This window comes from Python bivittatus, unplaced genomic scaffold (assembly GCF_059951505.1).
Source record: "Python bivittatus isolate LINGU-HERP-01145 unplaced genomic scaffold, Pbiv_v1 ctg000350_np1212, whole genome shotgun sequence".
Classification (NCBI taxonomy): Eukaryota; Metazoa; Chordata; class Lepidosauria; order Squamata; family Pythonidae; genus Python; species Python bivittatus.
The window spans coordinates 27,911,354-27,934,825 of record NW_028277074.1 but is presented as its reverse complement, the minus strand read 5'-3'; the positions used below and the strand labels follow the sequence as shown (position 1 = coordinate 27,934,825).

General features: G+C 34.4%; 1 protein-coding gene across 18 annotated transcripts in view; it reads right to left on the bottom strand.

Moving 5' to 3' along the window:
* DMD (dystrophin) overlaps positions 1-23,472 on the bottom strand; it is an 886,326-nt gene that overhangs the window by 470,957 nt on the left and 391,897 nt on the right. For all 18 annotated transcript variants that reach the window (XM_088144802.1, XM_088144803.1, XM_088144790.1 and 15 more), the window contains 7 exons: positions 22,871-22,972; positions 22,676-22,783; positions 18,241-18,420; positions 14,456-14,631; positions 9,685-9,808; positions 6,734-6,821; positions 2,740-2,981 (listed from right to left, as the gene is read on the bottom strand). In XM_088144802.1, coding sequence (XP_088000928.1) covers positions 2,740-2,981; positions 6,734-6,821; positions 9,685-9,808; positions 14,456-14,631; positions 18,241-18,420; positions 22,676-22,783; positions 22,871-22,972 — 1,020 coding nt within the window. The remainder of the gene's footprint in view (positions 1-2,739; positions 2,982-6,733; positions 6,822-9,684; positions 9,809-14,455; positions 14,632-18,240; positions 18,421-22,675; positions 22,784-22,870; positions 22,973-23,472) is intronic.

The window sequence follows — 23,472 nt, the reverse complement described above, 5'->3', positions numbered from 1 at the left end:
TTAAGAGCAATAAATAAATAAAATAATACTCAAATGACATAATGTATAAATAACTGAATAATAGAATAGGAGAGGAAAGGACATAAAGCAAGATCTAATCATACTAAGCTGTGAAAAAAACATTAAACAATTGGTTCACATTTTAAAATTTTTAAGGTCTGAATTTCATATCAAATAAACATTCCTAATGTTGAAGCTCCCTCTTGTGGGTTAATTAAAAAAAATAAGGGAATTAAGGAACAGGTCAGACTAGTTCAAATGAGTCAATGTATGTTTAGTTGAAAAAAGCAAAATAATAGTATCTAGAAGTAAGTGTCTCCATATCAGTAAAATTCTCAGCTGTACATTTGCATTAAGAAGCAATTTTGTACCAAAGCAAATTTCCCCTTTTTTTTTTTTAGAAAAAGTGAGATGATAAAGGTAAAAAAAAAAGTTTCTTTTGTTGACCAAATTAACTGTCCTTTTCAATAACTATCCTTGTAAGTAAAATGTGCAGTTCTAAGTTTTTATCGATACAGAATGATGAAAACGTTAAGCAATAAAAAATGAAAGTCAGTGTAGAAAATTAGTTAGATAAGCAATCCTCCCAAATGTAGAAAGAGAGTCATAAATCCCAGTCTGGAAAGACTCAATCGGATGTTCAGAAAGAAGCAATTTAGAAATTCAGAGCAGATGATATGATAACAAGAAAAATTGCATGACACTAAAACCTGAAAGTTCAGTGTGGGTGGGTCTCATCAGTGTTATATGCCAGCCCTAACGAGAAAAATCCTGAAGATTTATACTCCTATGGGTTCATCCTCAAGAACAGCCCACAGAGAAAAATGCTCTTCTGCCAAATTCTTGGCAATTAACACCCAAGAATGCCTCTTTCTGCAGTGAGAAAGGCAGGAGGAGAGGACGGCAGAGTCTCTGCTGTGAAAGACCACAGCCTCCCTAGTAAGCTGCCATCTTCGAATCTGCCATATCATTAATATTTAGAAATGTGTATACTTGGCCAAAATAAAGAACTCAACAATAAAGAACTTTGGGAAAAAAAACCTCTACAACAAAAGAAATAATAATTCAATCAAATTTGGTTGGCAGATGTAAATATTTCAATACTTTTTTCGCTAAGAGATTGTTCTCATCTACAGAAATTTGGGAGGAGGGTGGCATAAATATCTAATACTGATGTTTAAAATGTCTGTCTACTCAAGATAACATATTTATATACCTCGACATTAAATAGCATTTTTTTTTGCTTCCTAAGAAACATCAGTGACATGTGCTATGCTGATGACACTACCCTGATAGCCAAAAATGCAAAGGGTACAATGAAAAAATGGAACTAAAATTAAATATAAAGAAGACCAAACTAATGAGAACAGGTAGAACAACCAGCCTTAGAATTGCCAATGAAGATATTGAAGTGTGGATACTTTCTGCCTTTTAGGATCAACCATCAACAATAAAGAAACCAGCAGTCAAGAAATAAGTGCACACTAGCACTTGGTAGACCAGCCATGAAGGCCTTGGAAAAAATATTCAAATGCCGTGATGTGTCTATGCCTACAAAGATCAGAATCATGCAAGCCATGGTATTTCCTGTGACACTCTATGGAAGCAAAAAATTGGACTTTAAAGAAGCAGGATAGGAAGAGTAGTGATGCCTTTGAACTTTGGTGTTGGAGAAGACTCCTGAGAATATCATGGACAGCCAAGAAAACAAACCGATGGATCATTGATTGAGTTCTCACTCAAGGCACAAATGACCAGGCTCAAATTATCCTCCTTCAGACACATTATGCGAAGACCTAGCATTCTGGAGAAGGCTCGAATGCTGGAAAATGTGGAAGAAAAGTGAAAAAGAGGACGACCAGAAGCAAGGTGAATGGACTCAGTTACAGTGATAATGACTGCACCATTGGGAGACTTGAAAGAACAGGTTAGGGAAATATAATTGTGGAGAAAATCTATCTTTGTGGTCGCTAGCAGTCGAAAACACTTTATGGCACATAATCAATCAATCAATCAATCAATCAATCAATCAATATTGCATCCTGACTGTATATTGTTACTGCTTTTTAATTTTTTAATTTTTAAAAGTTTTTAAAAGGGTTTTAAATAATAAACAATAAAAGATGAAAATCATCATCATTATAATCATCATTACCATCACCACCATCATCAAAATATTACAGCTCTGTGATGAATGACCCCTGGAGCTATGTGAGGCTAGTCTAGTGCAGTAATGGTTATACTTTACTATTGCTCACTTACTATTAAATGAAATTTAACCCCCTTTACTACTACTCTACAGTGAGTAGAAATTGAGACAATTTAAAACATTCTACTCCTTTAATGATAATTTTAACACTATAAGAAAATTCATTATCACTTACAGCTTTCCTTTTTGCCTGGCATTTGATTTTTCATGTACAACTTAAATGTTTCCATAGTATCCATCACGCTACTACAGCCTGATTCCCACACAGTGCTTTCAGACTAATATTTTAGACATGTGCTTCTCTTACCCATGTGTAACATGTCCAGCTTCTAGCAATGTCCAAGACATTCCTCAAACATTTGTGTATTGGAAGTTTCATATGTGAATAGGCCATAGATCTTCCTATTCCTTTTATAAGATTATCAGTACAACTGAATATCACAGTAGTTTTTATGAAGAACAGGACCCTGAATAAATGAAGCAATATGTATGCAACACAATACTACAAAGATCAGGACAGAATTTCTAACCTTGCACTTATCTAACTGTGTTTTCACTGCATCAGGATCCGCTGCCGGTAAGAGCTGTGCTTTCATCCAATTTTCAACAGTAATTACTGTCTGCTCCAATTGCTGCAGCTGAGAGTAGAAGGCAATGATGTTATTTTGGTACTCCAACCATGCCAGTCTTTCACTCAGCAACTGACAGAACTCAATCCACCGATTGTTCAACTGCTCTGAAGCTTGTTTGATGTTGTCAGCATTAAGTCCATCTAAAAAAAGGAAGGAAAGAATTTAGCAGATTTATTTTTAGTTTATTATAGATACAGAAAATGATGGTAAGGAAAGATATTTAATAACTCTGTATCTGAATCAGATGATTCATAAAAAAAGAACATGTTTTATCATTACCAAAATGATCTTGAACATACATATTTTTGTATGTTAGTAGATAAACCAAGGGATTCACACATTTAGGAGGAAAATGGAGGATAAGGCCATAACATTTCATATGCTACCTATAGAAAGGTAGTTTTGTCTATTTAAAAGTTCAGCACATCATGTAAATTAAAATACGATTAACACATTCATACTTACAAACTGCTAATCAAAGGAGTCAGAGAAAGAACATAAGCAGAAAACAGCCTCAGCAAAAAGCTCATGCATCCAAAGGCAAACCATCCAAGAATATGGGATGCCAATAATAGAATAATAACTGGTCTGTAACAGAATGAATACTGACATATCAGAACCCCTCTGCTGGTATCTTTAAGAGCTGACTATGTATGAAGAGTCTGAAAGACAACTTAAGTGAAAATTCTAGCCTATCGTTTTCACTAATGAGGAGATGGCAACTTGAGTCTCTTCTTACTACTATCTCTTCCCAGGATTTAAGGAATAAGCCCTTTTTGCTTATATAATAATTATATTTGCTTCAAGCTTACCTCCTTGACTCTCTACAATAAAACCTCTTTTGCATTTGACTCCTAGTAACTTGTACAAATCTATTTTCCTCTTTTAAAGATTCCCCATCTAGCTTAGAGCCCCAGGATCCCTAGGTTATCTCTCACTATCCAGGTCTCTAGCCTGTTGCCTCATCTACTACTTCCACATTTGGGCAAACATCAATATAAGCAAATGTTTGATAATAATGATGCAAAGAAATATACCTCAAAAGTAAGAGCCATCTTTTGATCTGGCAGGATCTTTTTGTTTAAAAAGAATGCATTGTATGTGATGTAAATTCATATATCCCATGCCTGTAAATATATCTCTAAACATAGCCATTAAGCACAGAATATTTCATAAAAGAATGTTCCAATGTTTTAGTCTCTTATGGAAGTTTTGTGGAAGTCAGGCCACCTTTCCATCAGGAAAAGGCATTTGCTCCAATAAATAGTATAACACTGTGATTTCATGGTTAGCACAAGTTATATAATGGGCTTAATTTTGTTTTACATTAACAATGAGTCCTTTCTGAATTCCAGATTTGGGAAAGGGACTGCCTCCAGTGTTAATCAGGCACATAACTGCTGCCATCAATAGTAGGAATGGTGACTAATAAAACTTCAATTCTGAGGCAATATATTATAATTTCAAGGTTAATGGCTCATAAATTGTTTTCCACTTTATATTCAGAACACTCCTTTATATTGGCAATGAATAAATACATTATGCCCACAGGACTGAGAGATCAGTATCCAAAGTGTCTTCATTCATTTTATTACTACATTCTGTGCATAACAAATGTATTAAACTATTTTAATTGTTCACCAGCTTATATGTGAATCATATAGGATTGTTGAATATAAAATATATCTTGTCAACTGAGTATTATTGCTTTAGATTCAATGTAGAACAGTGTGAATTAGGTTTTGACTTATGCCTTTTTGACTGAAACCATACAATGAATGACACTTGATGTGTATCATGGTAAATTTGTTTAGCATTCAGTGTGGTGCTTTCCAACATAATCAGTTCAATGAACCTTTATTTGAACAACAACAAAAACACAACTTGTTCTAAACCTGCTACACTGATTTCAGTAAGCAAAGAATTTGGCAACATGCCATGTACAATATTGCATCTGACCAGCCCAATGTTCTCCATTACTAGGAAGTGTTTGGAGTACTACTCCCAGAATTTGTAGTCAGTAGGCTTGCAGATCAGAGAAGCATGCCAGAGACTTTTACTGAATTATTCAGTGGAAAAAAAATTCATTGTTTATTTATGCTGTTTTGGATTTGATTTGATTTGATTTTTTATTTTGCTAGACAGCACCATAAAAATCTGAGCATCAGACAAATTCCAGGGCGAAAATATAATTTGTTAGAGCAGAGGTCTTGCATGCAAAAAGTCCTGGATCAATTCTTGGCATCTATAATTGGAGAATCAGAAAGATAAAGGATATGAAAGATTCGGACTACCATCCTTGGAGAGGCTTCAAACACCCACTGCTCTAAAAACAAACAAACAGACAGACAGACAAATCCCAACATCTTCCAAACAGGGCAGCAAAAGTTGTACTTTTTGAGCGAGCCTCTTTTCAGCTACACAAAGGATAGTCTGGTATTTGAGTGAATAATAATTCTGCACTCCTGAGCAGGAGAGATAAATAGTATAAGGCAGTTTCCTGAGTTCTTACATCAAGTCATTTATTTTCTTTTAATTCTGGAATATTCAGTGCACAATGCTGCACATGATTAAGCAATGTGGCTGACAAAAGATCTTTCTTTTTTAAAACATTATTTTTTAAAAAAATTATTTTTTAAAAAGAGGACTTTTTACCTGTTCAATTGGTCAAACCCAAATCATGTAAACAGCATTGGATTATCATTTCTATTAATTGGATTTTTGCCCATATGTATAATGAAGGTGAAGGCATATACAGCAGTTTACTGAACTTGGTAATATTTACTTATAGCAACCTGGTAATGTTTGCTTATAGGAACACCAGGACACACTGCCTACAAAAGAATTGTATTATACAAGAAGTACTACACTTGATTTCTGCTATAATAACAGCTGTGAAGTCTGTGTTTGTATTGTGTTAGACTGGAAAACACAAAAAATGTGATGTAATAAGATTCTAACATTCATAAATTTTCTTAAACTTGATTAGAATAGCAAGGATACTTTGGGTGAAATCTATACAAACTTCCCTGGGAGTAAATTCTGCTTAACTTTGAATTGTCAGATTAATATTTATTTGTGGGGCAAAGAGACTAAGTACTTTGCAAAGGTAAGGAAAAATAGAACACAAAGAAATGGCCCAGGAAAAGATAGAATAAACAAATCATGACAAATATCTGTTCAAAAAGCTGGCATCAGTCTTTAAATAGTGGGGGAGTGCATTCCAGTATTTCCAGTATCAACGGAAAAAAAAGTGTGTGTAATGGGAGAGCAAGGATATAAATACTGAACATTAAAAAATGACTGCAGATCTGTAGGGAAAAAAATGAGAGCCAAATAACTTTTTGTAAAAAAATGCTAAGAAAATAGATTATTTTAAAAAATGAATATGGAAGTCTGAAGTTAATATGAGCCAAGAAGACAGGACCACAAATTATATAAAACGATCACATGGTCAGATGGGCACACATTCAAAATGAGAAAAAAAGAAAAAGAAAAACATAGCAAAAAAATAAATCCTTTCAGATGATTTAAATAATCTACAGTTTTCCAAAATGTTATTAACTGTTTTAAAAAGTGAAATTGTAATTCCTTTCAGTCCAAAACTAAGATGCAAGCAGAATGAGTATTTGAGGAAGAACAGTATCTTGTTAACAGCCCAGACTTTAAAAAGTGGACTATATTGGGAACATTTTGAACTGTGTTTTAATTTGTGGTGGTAAACTTCTAATGTTTTCACTAATTAAAACTTAACATATAGAAGAAATTTATAAAAGAAATACAAATCTGCTTTAATCTTCATAAGGTGATTCACTAAGAAAATTATATGATGTGATCCTATGTTTTTATAAAACTCCTAAGAAGGTTAGTAAATCCACTGTCATGTAATTACCATTCACCATCTGTTCCACCAGGGCCTCAGATGATCTGTTGGCATCTTGAAGTTTTCGGTACTTCTCAGGTTTTTCTCTTTCTATGACCTGTAACATGATGAGAAAGTTGAACACATCACATGAAACACTTTTCAAAGCTTGGTCAACAGAAACCTATCTGGTTTTAAAAGCAATAGTGTTATCTTCTATCTTTTTCACTTTATCTAAAAAATGTTGCTATATTTCTATTTCTATATTCATAATGTTTCAGTCCACACAAAGTTATATTCTTCCTCATTTTCCTAAATTTCCACCTCTCTGATTAATCTGATTTTGCAAATTAATCAAATATGAAATCATGTAACGTTTCCTTTAGCTATCCTTTTTGATTGATGTGTTTTGAAGTAGTAAATATACTTAACCTAGCAGCAGTAATAAACACTTACTGAAACCATTGTTTTCTCCCTATAGTAATAGCTTGTAACTTTTACTGAATATTAAACGCTACATGTTGCTCCTTTGCATTCTTGCATCATAATTTAGGCTACATCTACTTGTATTTTAAACCCAATCAGTACCACATTGGTGCTCTCTGAAGTATGAATAGGTTGGTAGACATCGCATAGCTATGGCAATCCTCTGAAGGAAGTTTTTCAACACATGTGAAATCTTCAAATTATTAAAACATCAGTGTTCAGAAACTGGCCCTTCTGCCTCCAATTATATGTGCATGGATTGCCACTCTACATGGAGAGACAGCTGGAAGCTACTGAAGAGCAACTGCACAAATTTGGAAAAGATACAGCTGCTATAATAATTTCTTTTTCCAAAAGATTTGCATAGCCCTAGCGCATAGCTTACTATGTGCATACAGTGGATGGATGGATGGATGGATGAATGGATGGATGGGAAATTAATTATATGGAAAATTGGACCTTTCTAATATATAAGTGAGCTCAAAAGTGTATACATGGAAATTCACACTTTTCATAATCTTATAATCTACTCAACAGTAAACATATTTATATAAGTAGTCTACACAGGATTTTAAAATGCTATTCAAAAGTAAACTGGATAAACATAGTATGCTATGAGAAAATATGTAGGCAAATATGTATATTATTGAAGAATATGCACACAATTATAGCTTATTATGAATAAAATGGTTTGAAAAGTGTACACTGAGAAAATGCATGCATTAGGATGTGTGCAAGTACATGCACACCAGTATTTGTGCATACTCTTTTGCTAAGTTAAAAAAAAAAAAGTTTGGCCAAATAGAATCCTAAGAAATGTCAGTGTAAATGAAAAGATAGTATCAGTCATTCCTAATGCTACAATGTTATTCTATTCATTTTTGCCAAACATCCAGATATAAAAGTTTTACAATTTAACTTTCCAACACAACTAATTATATACTTTATTAAATCATCTTTATTAAATCATCTTTTAGTTGTTCAGATCAGCAGTTATTTTAACTCCAGAAAAACTGTTGAGACTCCTGGGGGGAGCATCTAGTCACATATAATGACTTGGTTCAGTAAATTTCAAGTTATAAGTTCTCTTCATGCAAGGAAGGCTTCAAATGAGATACTGGTCTTTCATCTCCACCATTCACCTGGAGTTCTGAGAACAGCTGTACTTGTATTTGCATAATTGCAAATATACCAATCTGCTCAACTAAGAACTGTTGTAGGTTCTGGACTTTGCTCAAGATCAAACAAGTGCAAATAATACTTCTTTTAGAGCTCTGGCTGGATGGGTAGAAGTCAGGAAGACTGCTGGTACTGTGTGTCTGGCCATGTCCTGTGTTGAAGCCTGTTACATGTTTAGCTTTTCTTTTAAGTTTTGCAAAACAGAAAAACAAAATACTCAAGAACAGTATCAATCTAGATTTGGAAAAAAATTCCTGAAGGGTGCTAGTGGGCTTAGTTGTGTTGTGAATAAAGAATTATTCCCAGTTGAAGTTCTTTTCTTGATATAATTTAATGTAATATATTTCTGGACATAATGTGTGTATCTATACACGTACATGCATACATACACTGTTTAGCAGTACATATGACTAAAAATATTGGTCTAAACTCCTAACTTGCAATATATTTCTCACTGATGTCTGTTAAAGAATATGAATTAGAAAATGAGTTATTTTGTAGGTACATAAGCAAAAATTCTGCAAAGATGAAATTGTTGTAGATTAATGTGCAACATGACTCAGGCAGCCACTTGGAATTTTCTAGGGCTGTTCAAAGCAAAAGATACCTGCAGCGTCAAAGACAATTACCTAGCATTGCCAGGAAATATTCTCCAACTTCCAAGCTAGAGGTGAAGTCCCAGAAAATAGATTTTTTTTTTCTGAATATCTTCCAAGAAATCTCATAAATATACAAGATTACTTCTGAATTGAGCTAAAGGGAATTTCACCATTACTACTTTAATATAGTTTTTTAAAAAGACCTTCAACTGTGCAGAGAAAAAACTGTATGCCAAAGAAAGAGAATGTTTCAAAAAAGGGGCAATTAAATGGAATACAGAAAGCTGAACATTTTTTAAAAAGCATATTAATATGACATGTTAATCATATCTAACTGTTCTATATTTTATAAAGGTTTCCTGTATGTAAACATCTTTTTATTCAAATGTCATGCTCATACATTATCATCTTTTTCAAAGCAAGACATGAAAATATATGACAACATTGACTTTTGTGAAGCCAGGCTTTATATTTTATAGCAGTCACTGAATATGCCATCCTAGTTGCATTATTTGTATTTTAGGACAGGATGATAGCACATTAAGGCATAAGAGCATTTAAGGATACTTTATCTGCATAAATCAGACCTGAGAACTAACCTACAGCCATTTATCAAATGGTAGTATACTGGCAAGCTTGCTACAAAAAAATAGAAGCTGGTAACATCCTAGTTCTACAAATATTATGTAAATTAAGTAAATAGATTTTCCCTCTTACATTAACTTTTTCTCTGAGATCGGATAGGTTTCCTTCTTTTCTGTATATGGCAAACTCAGGACTCTGTAGTACAGCTTCTGAACGGGTCATCCAACTGTGAAGTTCTGTTGTATCAACATCAAATCTAAGGTCAAAAGAAAAAGGTGTGCTTTGTTGTTCTTGTTTTATAGAAAGTAACAGTAGCCAGATAGCCCTTTGACTAAAAACCAGATAAAAATCAAATTAACACACAACAATGAAAGCAGGATGTTAACATTAAAAAAAAAAAAGCTTTAAAAATTATATAATAAACAAGAAGCTGTCCATATTCTTATTTTAAGTATAACATAAATTTGTCAAAATAGGATGCATCAAAGTGTAATTTCATTCCAAAACCTAATCTGCCTATACAGTAAATTCAGCCAAATCATATCCTATTCCAAAAGTATTAAAAATATTATTTGAGTTGACAGAAAGAACCAAAGGAAATATATGAAGCAGTACAGAGATATGATAGAAGCAAGCATATTTACAGAAACAGAAGATATGTAGAAATAATGTGAACTATGTTGATGTAACTGCTAGAGATTTAAAGATAATTAGTTATACCTCTTTTTATTATTTCATGCTTTTAATTTCTTTAGCTTATTATTTCTTAATCCTCTTCTGTACTTTACATAATGTTACTTAAAGAAAATTGTGTGACGGGCATGCATGCATATATTTGTTAATATAAAATATAATAATAAAGTAAGTGTGGCCTTTAGTAGTTATATTTTTATGACTCAACAAAGAGAGATTATTCTGTCGTATACTAGAGTGGTAGTGTTATTTGTAGAGTGACATGATTCTAGTAATGATGTCAACAATGCTCATGGTCTACGTTTATTTTTTAAAAAAGCCATTCTATTTGTAAATAAATCTGCATGAAAATAACAGATTTTAGATTACCATACATCCATCAAGAAAAATTGATAATGCCCCTGTCCTAAAGAATGGAAAAGTTATATGAAAAAAACAGATTGTGTCCAGTACATCAGTTCTGCCGATTGTCTCTTGGGTAAATCAGTAAAGTCCATAGATTTTATCATGTCAGTCCTTGTAGGCTTGATTAGCTTACACAGACTTCTGAATACTGTGTCCAATTATGACTGGGTTAATTAACACTGGAGTTTTCTGTCTACTTAAAAGAGGTGGTGATGAGATCCTTGTTTAAAATCCATCTTTTGGGCAAGCTGTTTTTTATTAGCTGATGTCTAACATTTCATATTTAGCCAAGCTGGTGGACAAAGGTGGTAGCTTTGCAGCTCCAGGAACTCTTAGATAATGAGCCTTGGTTTAGATGTGGATTTGGCATGAATACAACTTTTGTCACCCTGATGGTTGATCTATACTGGAGGAGAGAAAGAGGTATTGGGATCTCTCTGTCTTCTGGTTGCCAGTGGTATCTTGCTGGGCACTTGAGGTAGTGTGGAATTGGTACTACTTTCCCTTCTGCTCCTATTTCTCTGGCTGCTGTCAAAAAATGTACCTTGGAGATTTCTGCTCATCAGAATTGTTTCTAATTCTAAGGACAGGATTTAGGAGAAAAGCCTGTTCTGACTGGGGCTGTACTCCTTCTTAAGGATCAGGTTGCAGTCTGGGGATCTGCAGTTTGGTTAACACTGGGCAGCCACAATTTATCAGCAAATGTAGAGGGTTTGGGGTGGGGGTTTTTTTGGGTTTTTTTTTTGTTTGTTTTTGGGTGTTTTTGTTTGTTTGATTTTTTTGAGCAATAGGTGATAAACCTCTACTGGAAGGAAAGTGACCTGGTTCTGATAACTTATGTCCTGATAGCTTTAACATTGTATTATTGTAAATACTTCTTTTGCAGAGCCTTAAAAACAGTCTAGAAAGTGTATCTGGTCAGAAATGCAGAGGTATGGAGGATGAGTGGTGCCTCCCAACATCTTACATCACCTCTATGTTATAATAAGATTGACTTCAAAGCCAATTCCAGATGTTCACAGTAGTATATAGTCTTAAGCAACTTAGAACCAAACTCTTAGGATTGCTTACTCCTACATAGCACATCCTACATGCTTAGAACATCAATAAAGCAGCTGCAGATAAATAATTTTTCTTTCTGTGATCTATGATATATATCTATATCTTTATCTGTTTTTCTGAAAATCATCCTGAGCTGTTAAGGGAATAGGCAGAAGACAAATTTTCCAAATTAATAAATGACTGATTGATTGATACACTAATTTGAACCAAGAACTATGCATAATAATTTATGTCTGTAGTACTGAAATGTCTTTGAGAAAAAAAAAATCTTAGAATATTTTAAAGGGCAAGCAAAGTTCATGCAGAGTATTCTCTATTAAAAGATAGGCCAAGAAAGAAAAAGAAAAAGAGAGTGCAGGAGGCAGATTGATATTTAACAATCCAATGGGTAAATACAAACATTAGCCCAGTGAATTTCTTCAGGGAAAAAAAATGGTGCACCATTACAGTGAAAGCTTAGAATGGATTTGCTGAGAGACACACAGATTTAGTTTTAGTAACATGCAGTGATATAGATAGGTTTCAGTACCTATCCTAGATTGTCTCATCATTCAAATACGATAATGTGGTAAAGCGATATCAGAAATATTCACATTGTTTCTCCATCTAGATGTTACTGGAGATGCATAAGAATGGATTACAGCAGAACAACTCCTATGTTCCTGCGATAATATATGCATCAAATGCAATTGTCAGAAGCTACAATCTTTTATCTATTAGTCTGTTTGGAACCTAAATTATTACAACTTCGTTGTCATCTGCTATTTATTGTTCTGTTTTGAGCAAATGGTACTACAAGAATTCTTGTTATGAGTTTGTACAGCAAATTCAGAATACTCTAATGAAATATTTGATGTTTGTGTTAATATTTAATAGCATATTTAATTTTGGTTGTTAGATCAGCATTTATTTCAGGGAAGGAACAATTTAACTAAAGTTCACTAATCATAATGACACTAGATGGAGCACCAGTCCTGTTTAAATGTACTTGGAGTCTCATAGAAAGATAGGAAGCAAAATTCTTATGGAGAGTTATGTATAATGCCACTCTAATAAATATGCTTGTAAGCTGATAATGTTATTTTATAGGTATACTAATTATTTTACTTATGGTATAAAAATGATTGAAATTGCATTATGTACTAAAAAATATATTTACAATGATTTTACATTATAGTGCACTGTTCTTAGAAGACAATAGTAATAAGAAATACAATAATAAAATCCCTAGTGGTCAGATCCTAAGATTCCCTTGTGGAAAAAAAATGAAATACTGTATTTCCTATTACTTTAGTTTTGTTTTTAAAAGAAAGCAGAGAACAGCATAAAAATGTCCTCTAGCCCATAGCTTGGACATGAGTCTTAGATGCAGAAGCTGTATCCTGGAGTCAGGGGTGCTCTATCACTGGAAATTGTCCAAAAAAGGTTGGACAGACATTTGTATGTGTTGGTGTGACTTTTTCTGTCCTGGATAGGGACTTGGATTAGAAAACCTCCAAGGTCCATTCCAACCTTATCAGCCTATGAAATCTTCCAGAAACCCTTCACAGATTCTTTCTAAAGTACCTCTGAACTGCTGGTACATTTTGAGCAAATCTTTCTCCATACTTTTCATCACGTTACGTTTATTTCTGAACTGTGTGATTTCACTTTATGATATTATGGCAGAATGAAGAAAAAATATATTCTGCTTATTGTCTAGCACTTTTTTTTCAAAAACTTTGACAAATAAGGTTTTACTAAGTAGTCTATAGTAAATTAGAGTAAGATCAGCAGAAAGCATCTTGCACTCATGCTACTGTTTACTTCCTGATTTCAGGCTTTAAAACATTATTAATATCACTCTATGTTTACAACATACTGCAAAAATTACACATAAAAATTAGTATCACTGGAATATATGTTAATAAAGGAAAGAAATATTTTCCTGAAATATCCTATCACCGCAAAATCTTAAAGCCTGGAGGTAAAAAGTAATGGACGTGTTTTTTCACTGTTTTCCTCCGCAAAGTTTTTTCCACTTCCTAGTCTAACATACAGCCCTAAGATCTCCTGGTGGTCTTTCACCTCAGTATCAACCAGGTCCTACTTTTCTTGACTTTTTGAGCTGAGATTGACTTAGTGCTTGTGCATCCGAGTCAATTTTTGGGGAGTAAAATGTTTATTATTCAGGCTTGTTAGTATTCAGACATTTTTCATGGCGCTCATTGAGAGATATGGGGCTGGTCACTCTCTCTCAGCCAATCTTAATCACAAGATTGTTGGAACAAAATGAAAGAATATTACCACGTATGCAACCTTAACTCTCAAAAAAGCAATAAATATATAATCTATAAATAATGTATGTTGTCCCCTCTGTAAATGTGCCCTTCATCTCTGCAATTATATTTGTTTTTGTTTTGGTGAGGACGAATACTGTGGCATTTTATTGATTATGCAATTTTTGATGCCTGCCGTAGTTATCTAAATAATAAACAGATAAAAGTATAAATAGTACAGTATAACTTCAGTGAATAACAATCTGGTACAAAAATGGTATTTGCTTCAAAATCTTTCAGATAAAATGTGTAGAAAGCAGAAATTCCATTTATTAACTAAAAAATCTGCCAAACCCCACTATAAAATGTTCCATAGAACAAAACAAACCTACCCAATAGAACAAAAATATTTTAAATAGAAGATATTAATAGTGATGGTTTCAAAAAACCTTTGACAAGATTTTCTTCATTTATTTCGTTCTCACCTTTTCCTAATTTCTGAATCAACAACGATTTGTCTCTTCTTGGGAGGTGGCACTTGTGGGAGCTCCTCTTTAGCATGTTTAACCAGGATCTGCTCTCTGGTGGTCACCATAGTTACAGTTTCCATTACTGTTGTCTGTGTTAGGGATGCCTGAGTGGCAGCTACAGCCTGTGAAATCTGTGAGAAGTATTGAAACAGAGGTCACACATTGGCTGAAAGACTTTAATAAAGACTATTTAGAGTAGCAATAGAAAATAATGAGAAGCTGCTCTTCCTTGTTCATGAGTTGACCTTCAGAACAAAACAACACTATATTGAACTGCAACCAAATTGTTTTATCTGACTCATGCTAGGCGAATAAGACATATGAAAAAGTCAATATCAAAATGAGAAGCAAACTCAAACAGAGTGTATTTGTAGCACTTTCATTACCAAGTCAAGCAAAGGCAAAAACACCGTGGTTCAATTTTGTAAGACAAATCACACAATATACAGTACATACTTGGATTCTTTTCTTCTCCCTTCTTAAGACTGCTACTTCACCAGAGAAAAGCAAAGCTGCCCAGAGTCACCCCACAGTGAGGTGGGTGGTGACAAATTTGAAATATAAATAAATAAATAATGCTTTAAAAAAATAGTTGAAATTTTAAAAAATCTATCAGTTATTCACAAGCATTTCATTCATTTTCTGTTTCCATTTTTATTATTGAAATTATTATTTAGACAACTCAATAGAAAATGTGTTCCTGATGCCATTTAAAGCTTCTTTCCTCCATCTTAGAATAAATTTTCTTTATCTTCTATTGAAAAACAACAATAACAACAAATATTCTCTCTCACTGTGGCAGGACATGGAAGGATTCTTTCTACAGCTTTCATAATTCTCAGAGCAGGATCCACCTATTATCTATCTATCTATCTGTCTGTCCGTCTGTCCATCTGTCCATCTAGCATCAACGCCCCTCTTTTCATATATACTGTAGAAGTGTTCTTGATATATGCTCTTCTTAGTCCTTCCTTTCCTAGCAAGCCTAAGAGCACAATGTATCAATTGCAGAGATTCTGAATTAGTTCACAGAATGTCTCAGACCTGGTAGCTATGTTTTTGTCACATTGAAATGTTAGTATTAACAACATAGGGTTATTGTAAGGCTATATTTGGACATTTTTATGCTTATGGCAGCATCATACTCTGGCGGTTCCCCAGGCGCCCCGGGCAATGCCGATTACAATACTTCAGGAACATAGCAATCCAGAGGCAATCAGTGACCAGTTTGTAAGTTTGTAAACCAGTAAGAAACCCATTTTCATCCGCATGAGAAAAGCCCCATGAGTATATCGACAATGCGGACAAAAGACAACAATCATGAAGACAATGAAACCTGACTGAATCTGCCATTAAGGAGAGGGGAGGGAGATCACGACAAGCAGAGGGGTGACCCGGGACAAGGGCAGGGGCGGAACCCAGGGGCACTATGGGTCAAGGGGGAATCTTATAAAACACTGTAAGAAACCATGCCAATCCAGTCCTGGCTTTGTCTGTAACCGCTATGCATTACGCCTGAGTAAACTAACTTTCAGCCAACCCTGTGTCTCGCGAGGGATTTTGTTCAGTGTCGAATGCTGCAATCCTTACACTGTGAAGAGTGATTTGACTTTTCTAATATATTTTAGCATATGTGTCCATTTTCCAAGGCTCTTCCAGAGCCCAGCTATCTGTGCTAAGGTGCTGCCTCCCAGAGCCTTAAGCTCTGCCACTGTTCCAGTATTTCTTCTTCTATTCTGCAGTGAAGCTCTCCAGTGTCTCTGCACTTGGCAGCTCAGTAAGTTTCCATTTTTTCTACATCTTCCCTCTAAGGAGAAGAAAGAAGAATCTGATATGACCCGTGCCATGACACGATTTTAGCTTGGAGTGCCTGTCATTGTAGGGAATTCCTGACCATATGAATCTTTCAAAGGGCAACCAGGTCTGCCATTTGGGAAAGACCATGAGCTTTCCTTGAACCATACAGAATGGTTACTTTTTGCAAAACAGGCCAACTCAAGCTGATGAATGTGAGAATATAAACTGGTCTATTTGAGAGTCTAAACCAGGCTTCTGGGGATTCCAGCTCAGCTTCAAAGAATCCCTATAAAGTTGTTCTATTAGTTCTGCAGATGTTGCTATCATATGGCTTGTTTAGTATTGATTTCCAGTTGCATTGTACAGCTTTGCATAACCAGGATAGAGTGGGGATAGAGTGGGAATGTTTGAAGCGAAGAAAGGAGGAATAAATTCATATTTTCTTGCTAAAATTTTAATCTGGACTATAAAAGAATATAGGGTCTTGAAAAAAATCATTGATGTAGTATTTCAAGATCATTATGCAACAAATTATCTAGCATCCTTAAGAAATAGTGCCCTTTGTCTAATCCCTATTACAAATTTATGTTCATGGCTATTTTCTACTGGTGAAAATTGACTGATAAGTAGTAAGAAATAAAATGTTTAACAACACTGACAAGGAGATTAAGTATTAACAGTCCCTTTGTTTTTGTGTAAAAATCCAGTCCAAAAATTACTTAAACTTGTCTAATCAAAAATTACTTTAAAAAGAAACACATTTGGTATTATTCAGTAAGCTGATTTAAATGAGAGAATACTCCTGACGGAAAGAAACTGAGCAATCAATTTTTGCTTTGTGACAAACAATTGTAAAATGATGTGACTATACATATAAGGAAGCACAGATACAGATGAACTATAAAAGAAGTACTACAGTGGTACCTCAGGATACGAATGCCTCTACTAATGAACTTTTCAGGTTACGACCAGCTCCGGCCGCAAAAATTTACCTCGATGTGCGAACTCCGCCTCGGGGTACAGTCATTTTTCCACCCTGACACGTGGTCCGCGGCCATTTTTCCGCCCCTGACACGTGGTCCGCAGCCGTTCTCCCGCTGCGCCGTGCCGCGCCCGGCCGTTCTCCCGCTGCACCGTGCGGTGCCCGGCTTTTTTCTCACCGTGGTGCTCAGCGCCCAGCCGTTCTCCCACCCCTGACGCATGGTCTGCAGACGCCAGAACGGATTAACGGTAATTACATTGAAACTTATGGGAAAATTTGCTTCGGGGTACGACCAAATTCAGAGGGCGGAACGGATTAACCGGATTTACACTGAACCCTATGGAGAAATTTGCGTCGGGTTACGACCAACTCGGGATACGCCCAGAGTCACGGAACGCATTAAGTTTGTATCCCGAGGTACCACTGTATTTATACTTTACTATTAATATTAACAATATTTCAACAAAAGCTAGGTGTTTTAAAAATGCAGGAATTTCTCATCAATTTAAAAGTTTTACTTTTTGAAGAAGCTAGCAAGAGTTTTATTGGATTTAAAGAAATTGCAAGCATAAGTCTATGCTGGCCTCACATTTTACTTGAAATTTGAAGCAAAAAAAAATTTTTTTTTTTTGCCTATGGGGGAAAAATATGATTCTTTTTCCATAGACAAAGACTATGATTTTAGTTTGGGCAAGAGTATGCAGGCCAGATTTTGGCTCTTTATCAAGTAATTGAGAAATGTATGAAACTAAATTTACTGTATGTGATTTAGAGATAAAGTATATCATTAAAATCAGGAAATATTTTGCATGAATATGGAGTTGAAAGTTGGTTGTGATAAATAGTGTGTAAGATGGAAATAAAGCATGTGTAAGAACAAACATCATGACTAGGAAATGTTCACCGCTGAGCAGGTAATGATTTGACTGTCATCAACTAACAGGCTAATAGTTCGACAAACCTGCTTGGAACTACTCTCCAGGTTCTGTGCCAAACGATCCCAGCGCTGACTAACATTTTGTAGCCACCCTTCCAGCTTTTGCGATAATCCTTTATCTTTTACTGCTGACAGGAGATCCTGGCTGAGTGAATTCAGTTTCTCCATCGACTGTCTCTTGATTTCCAATTCTCCTTTCAAGATCTGTAAAAGTATCATGGCACAGAAAACATATTAATTGACCAAGCAGAAATAATGGTACAAGTTAACTTGGCATCCTTTTCCAAATCACAGATTTCCACACACTTTTGTTAGTTTAGCTGGTCTTTATAAAGAGATTTTTGCCTCTAGCAGAATAAAAAAGAATCTTGTCAGAGTTAAATAATGATAATTTATGATCATCATATATTTTCACATATAAACAGTAAGAGAATATGATCACTAATATTAAGAATTAGTTCATGCAAGCACATCACTAATCTGCATGCAAAGCTGCAAACTGTAAAGCTGCTATTCTTACATGACCTTTAGACTAATTAGTTCCCAAAAGATACTTGAAAAATAAATGAAAATAACAACTTAAAATGTTAATATGAAACAATAATATTATCACACCCAGAAATAAATAAAAATGTTGGTTGTATTACTATAATTAATGTATATGCCAAAAAGTCTAGAATGGGCAACCTTATTAAATGTAAACTTAGACATTACTTTCCACAAGCAATACACTGTAAACTATAGCATTCACTATCAACAGTTGTGGCCTAATGTTTTATCCATGCACTTATTTTACCTAAATACTCCACTCAGCTATATTGCTAGGGCTTTCAGTTTTGCTTCTTGTACTAAGTGGAGAATAGAATATGTCGTACATGCCAATTCTAAACATTTGTTTTGGTAAAATTACTAAGAAAGAGATTTTGGATCTTGTACTGCCCTAAACATAGCTCATGCTGTTTAGATCTTCATAATACACTTGGCACTAAATCAGAGCTAATTGGAAAAGGCCTGGAGTCCAGTTCTGTGTATGCGTCTTGACTCTTTATGTTGATTCAGAATTCATAATAATTCAGAATAAGAGGAAAACTCAAAATAGATTATGATACTCAACAACAATTTTATTTTATAATCAGCCTAATAAGTTAGCTAGCATCAAGAGGCAAGACATTTTACATCAATATTGTTCTTCATACCTTTCAATAATATAAAATAGTTCATATTATTCACTATTTTTGGAATGTGGAACTCTTACACTATCACCCTGGTTCAGTGGGCACCATTGTATTTAGAATGAAGAATTAGAAATTAAAGTGTCCCACTTTGTGTATGGTGACCTGGATTTGTTGAAGCTGGAAAAATCAAATGACATCATTGTAAACTTATACAGCATGTTGTCTTACTAGAATTTCAGACTGTAAGGAATATTGTTAGAATATCTCTTCAGATATTTAGTACATTGATGAAAACCCTTTCAGAACTTTGCACTAAATGTGTGAAAATTTCAAAGAGAAGCTAAGACTGTTGGGAATGGGTTATGGCCTATGACTGGGTTTACAATAACATCTCTTTTCTTTTCTATAATTTGACATTATAGGTGAACACCTGAAAAGGTTTTTCATCAAAGGGCTATATACTTCTCTATCTATGCTGTTGTTTAGAAGAGCTGTGAAGACCTGGCTCTTCACCCAGGTCGTCTGCAAGAGAGGGTGAGACCCGTCATTTCATCATACTTGCCATCTTTCATCTTTATCTTTGATGTTTTATTGATTCTACTGTAATTTCTTTGACAGATTATTTGTCTGACTTGTTGAGAGCCATTCAGCACATGTTTAATAAATAATAATAAACTGTCTTTGCTACCACCCCAGTTCTAAAATCATTCCTTCGCCCCATTTCTCAGACATACTATTCATGTAACTGGCAACAAGTGGAACATTAAAGGTGAGCAGTGATAGAACCCCTCTTAAGTGCCCTATTATGCTGGCTATCCAGAGCAAAGAAAACTCTTGGACATAGTTTTCCCCTTCAAGTTTCCGCAACATAATAAGCATCCTATGCCTCATTTTTGTGATAGGCTTATTCTGCTTCCTTTACATTTTTGTTGTAAAAACATTGCTTTGAGCAAAACATTTGTGCCACATTAAAAACAAGTTTGATATGGTTCCAGACCTTTAAAACACCTTGATAATTTTGTTACAAATAAATGTAATAGTTCTGGCATATAGTACAATCTAAAAATATAAACTTCAGGGAATACATTTTTAAGTCCAAGTAGACCATCTGGTCTCTCTTTCTTTATTAAAAACTCACTTGAACAGTCCAGAGACAAGGTTTTGTAAAATGCCTGATGTTTAGCTTTATGGGGCTTGTGCTAATCTACAACTTTGAGGATTTAGATGGATAAATGTACATTTTAGGTTATGGAAATTTTCTCATGTCATAGCATGAACTCAAATTAGTGAAAGCAACGTATGCTTAAAGTTATGCTGACAGATGGTCACAGTTTTTGGTCTCCAATTGTGACATATTTTAATGAACATTAAATTTGTAGTCAGTGTGTGAGTCAGTAGGGACCCTCAGCAGCAATTTTAAACCAGCTGTCTCATACCTGTTAATTAATCTGAACAATCAGATGGCAAGAACTTTAAAATATGTAATATTTCTGCTTTATCACAGGAAAAAAAACCTCAGACATTTCAATGTCTAATTATACAGGCATTATCCTAAAGAGTACCATATTAAAGAACCATATTAATTTCAAAGCTTTTCTATAGATTCATCACCAGAGTGGTTGCTTTTATTTATATCCAACACTTATAGAACAGTGGCCACTTCTCAATATGTTTGTGTGACAGTATTTTTGCAGCTGCTTTGGCACCAATATGAAGCCATACAGAGAGGGATGTGACATTCAAACATTAACATCAAAAAAAGAGAAATCTACCAAGAGCTCTTAGCTCTTGGTTTTTAAGGTTTGAGCTGGTTTTATTTCAGGATACATTTTTGCTTAGCCACTGTTATTTTCAGGGAAGCGGGCAACACTCAATGTAGGGAAATAAACCAAATCTAAATTTGATTTTTAAAAACACTAGAATATCTATATATGGCTTTGATTGCTGTTTCTCTGCAAGTGTGAATTAGATCTGTAACTAATCAGAAATAGAGCAACAGATTTCCTATTCTCTTAGCTCTAGGGAATTTCCTTGGAACATAATCAATATTAATAACTCACACTATTCCTATAGAATCTATTGTCATATTGCAATATTAGGATTATTTCAGTAATGGAGCATGTAATATATTAATGTTACACTTTTTCATTATTGGGCTTCCAATTGCTGTTCACCATTGTCTGATATGAGAATGGCTCATGAATCAATATTACTTGATCAATAAAGTCAATCTGAAGCTTTCAGAATCCCAATAACAAATAAAGTCCTTCAAGAGTCTCTGACATAAGTATCTGTTTAATTTATCTCTCATTCTGAATGAAGAGAGAGAGGGAGAGAGATCGAGTTATTTCTGCATTGTGATATAGAAGACTGTATGGAAAACATGTAGTAAGTTATTATTTTTAGTTATTTTTTATATTCAGATTTTGAAGATAACCATCATCAACAAAAATACTATAAACTCTTTTTCCTAGGTATGCCAAATATTTACAAATTACAGCACAGAAACCATAGTAATTGGTTTAATTTAAAAATGGCTGGAGATTATAAAGTAATATGTGCTGTCTGTCCTAAAGTGGTACAGAGTACAGGCAAATCATATGTGCTAGAAAGTCCTTTACTCCACTTCATGTCTACCATGAATTTGATAAAATGACCATACAAGTACTTATTACAAAGATTATTTCATAAATGAAATGTAAATGCCAAAATGCATACACAATCACAGCTATTAAGATGATGATGATGATGCAAATTTTATCTCCTAATCAGCAGTATCTTTCAGCAAGTGACTGTGATACAGAAATAAGAGATGCCTATTGGCACTTGTGTCCTAACATCTAACACAAGTAATGTGACATCATGGGACGTGTTTCATCCCCCTTCCCTTTGGGGACCCAATGCTTTTAATTTTTCAGAAAATAAGGTGTATAAAACAATAGCTTTTAGAAATAAGAATAAGCTAACCATTACATTAGATTATATTAAATCTGTCTGTGTGGGCTTGCTTACCAATATTCCTCATAACAGAGAAATTGTATTATTCATTGTTATTTGGAATGTTGCCAGAGCTTAAAAATTTGCCAGCTGGCACCTTGTTTCCTGGGTTCAATTCAAAGTACCAGTTTAGACCCATAAAGCCATGGCTGAGTACATCCAGAATATTTTTTTGCCAGAATTTTGATTAAAGCTACTTGACTGGGTCATTTACAGGTCTTCTACTGAAATACGTGATACAAATGCTGAAAAATGGGAGAAAAATGAGAAGTATAAAAAAAACATACAGCCAGTTTTTGCAGATTTTCCAACATTTCCTTCTGATCTTTGAAATCAGTAGTATGGATAGTGGTCACAGTTTCTTCCTTTTCAGTAAACCATGTATCCAAAAGGCCCTAAAAGTTAAAAAAAAAAAAAAAAAAAAGTTTAGAAAGACTGCACATTGAACAGTTTAAAGCAAATAATAAATAGATATGCCTAACCTGTTCTTCAGTAAATTGCAACCATTTTCGAAGAACATCTTGCAGAATAAACCAGCGATCCTCTGTCCATCTACAGATTGTTGCCCAGCGGTTTCCTAAATGCTAAAATAATATTAACATTTAGAAATTAATACATATTCTATATGTTCTTTATACAAGACTAGATTTTTTTATTTAGCCTTTAATACTATTATAATTTCAATTTCAATTCACATTTTATTCCTATATAATTAGCATTAAATTAGTCTGCCAGTTGTTTAGACTGGATTTGGCATTTTTATTCACCTATCGAGTCCTTCACAAGGACTTGGGATAGGCAGATGTCATTTGATGGTGTAAAGGTATCATCGCAGGATGTAAGCTGTTCCAAGTAAAGGTGCCTTTTGGAATTGACTGATGGTGATTTTGTCAATGCCGATGGTCTTCAAGTGGCGCTCCAGATGTTTTGAGATTGCACCCAAGGTGCCTATTACTACTGGTACTATCTGCTTTCTTTTGCCATAGTTGTTCTATTTGTAGGTCTTTATATTTTGTGATTTTTTTTTCCAGGTCTTTCTCTTCTATTCTGCTGTCTCCAGGTTTTGTAATGTCCACTATCCAGA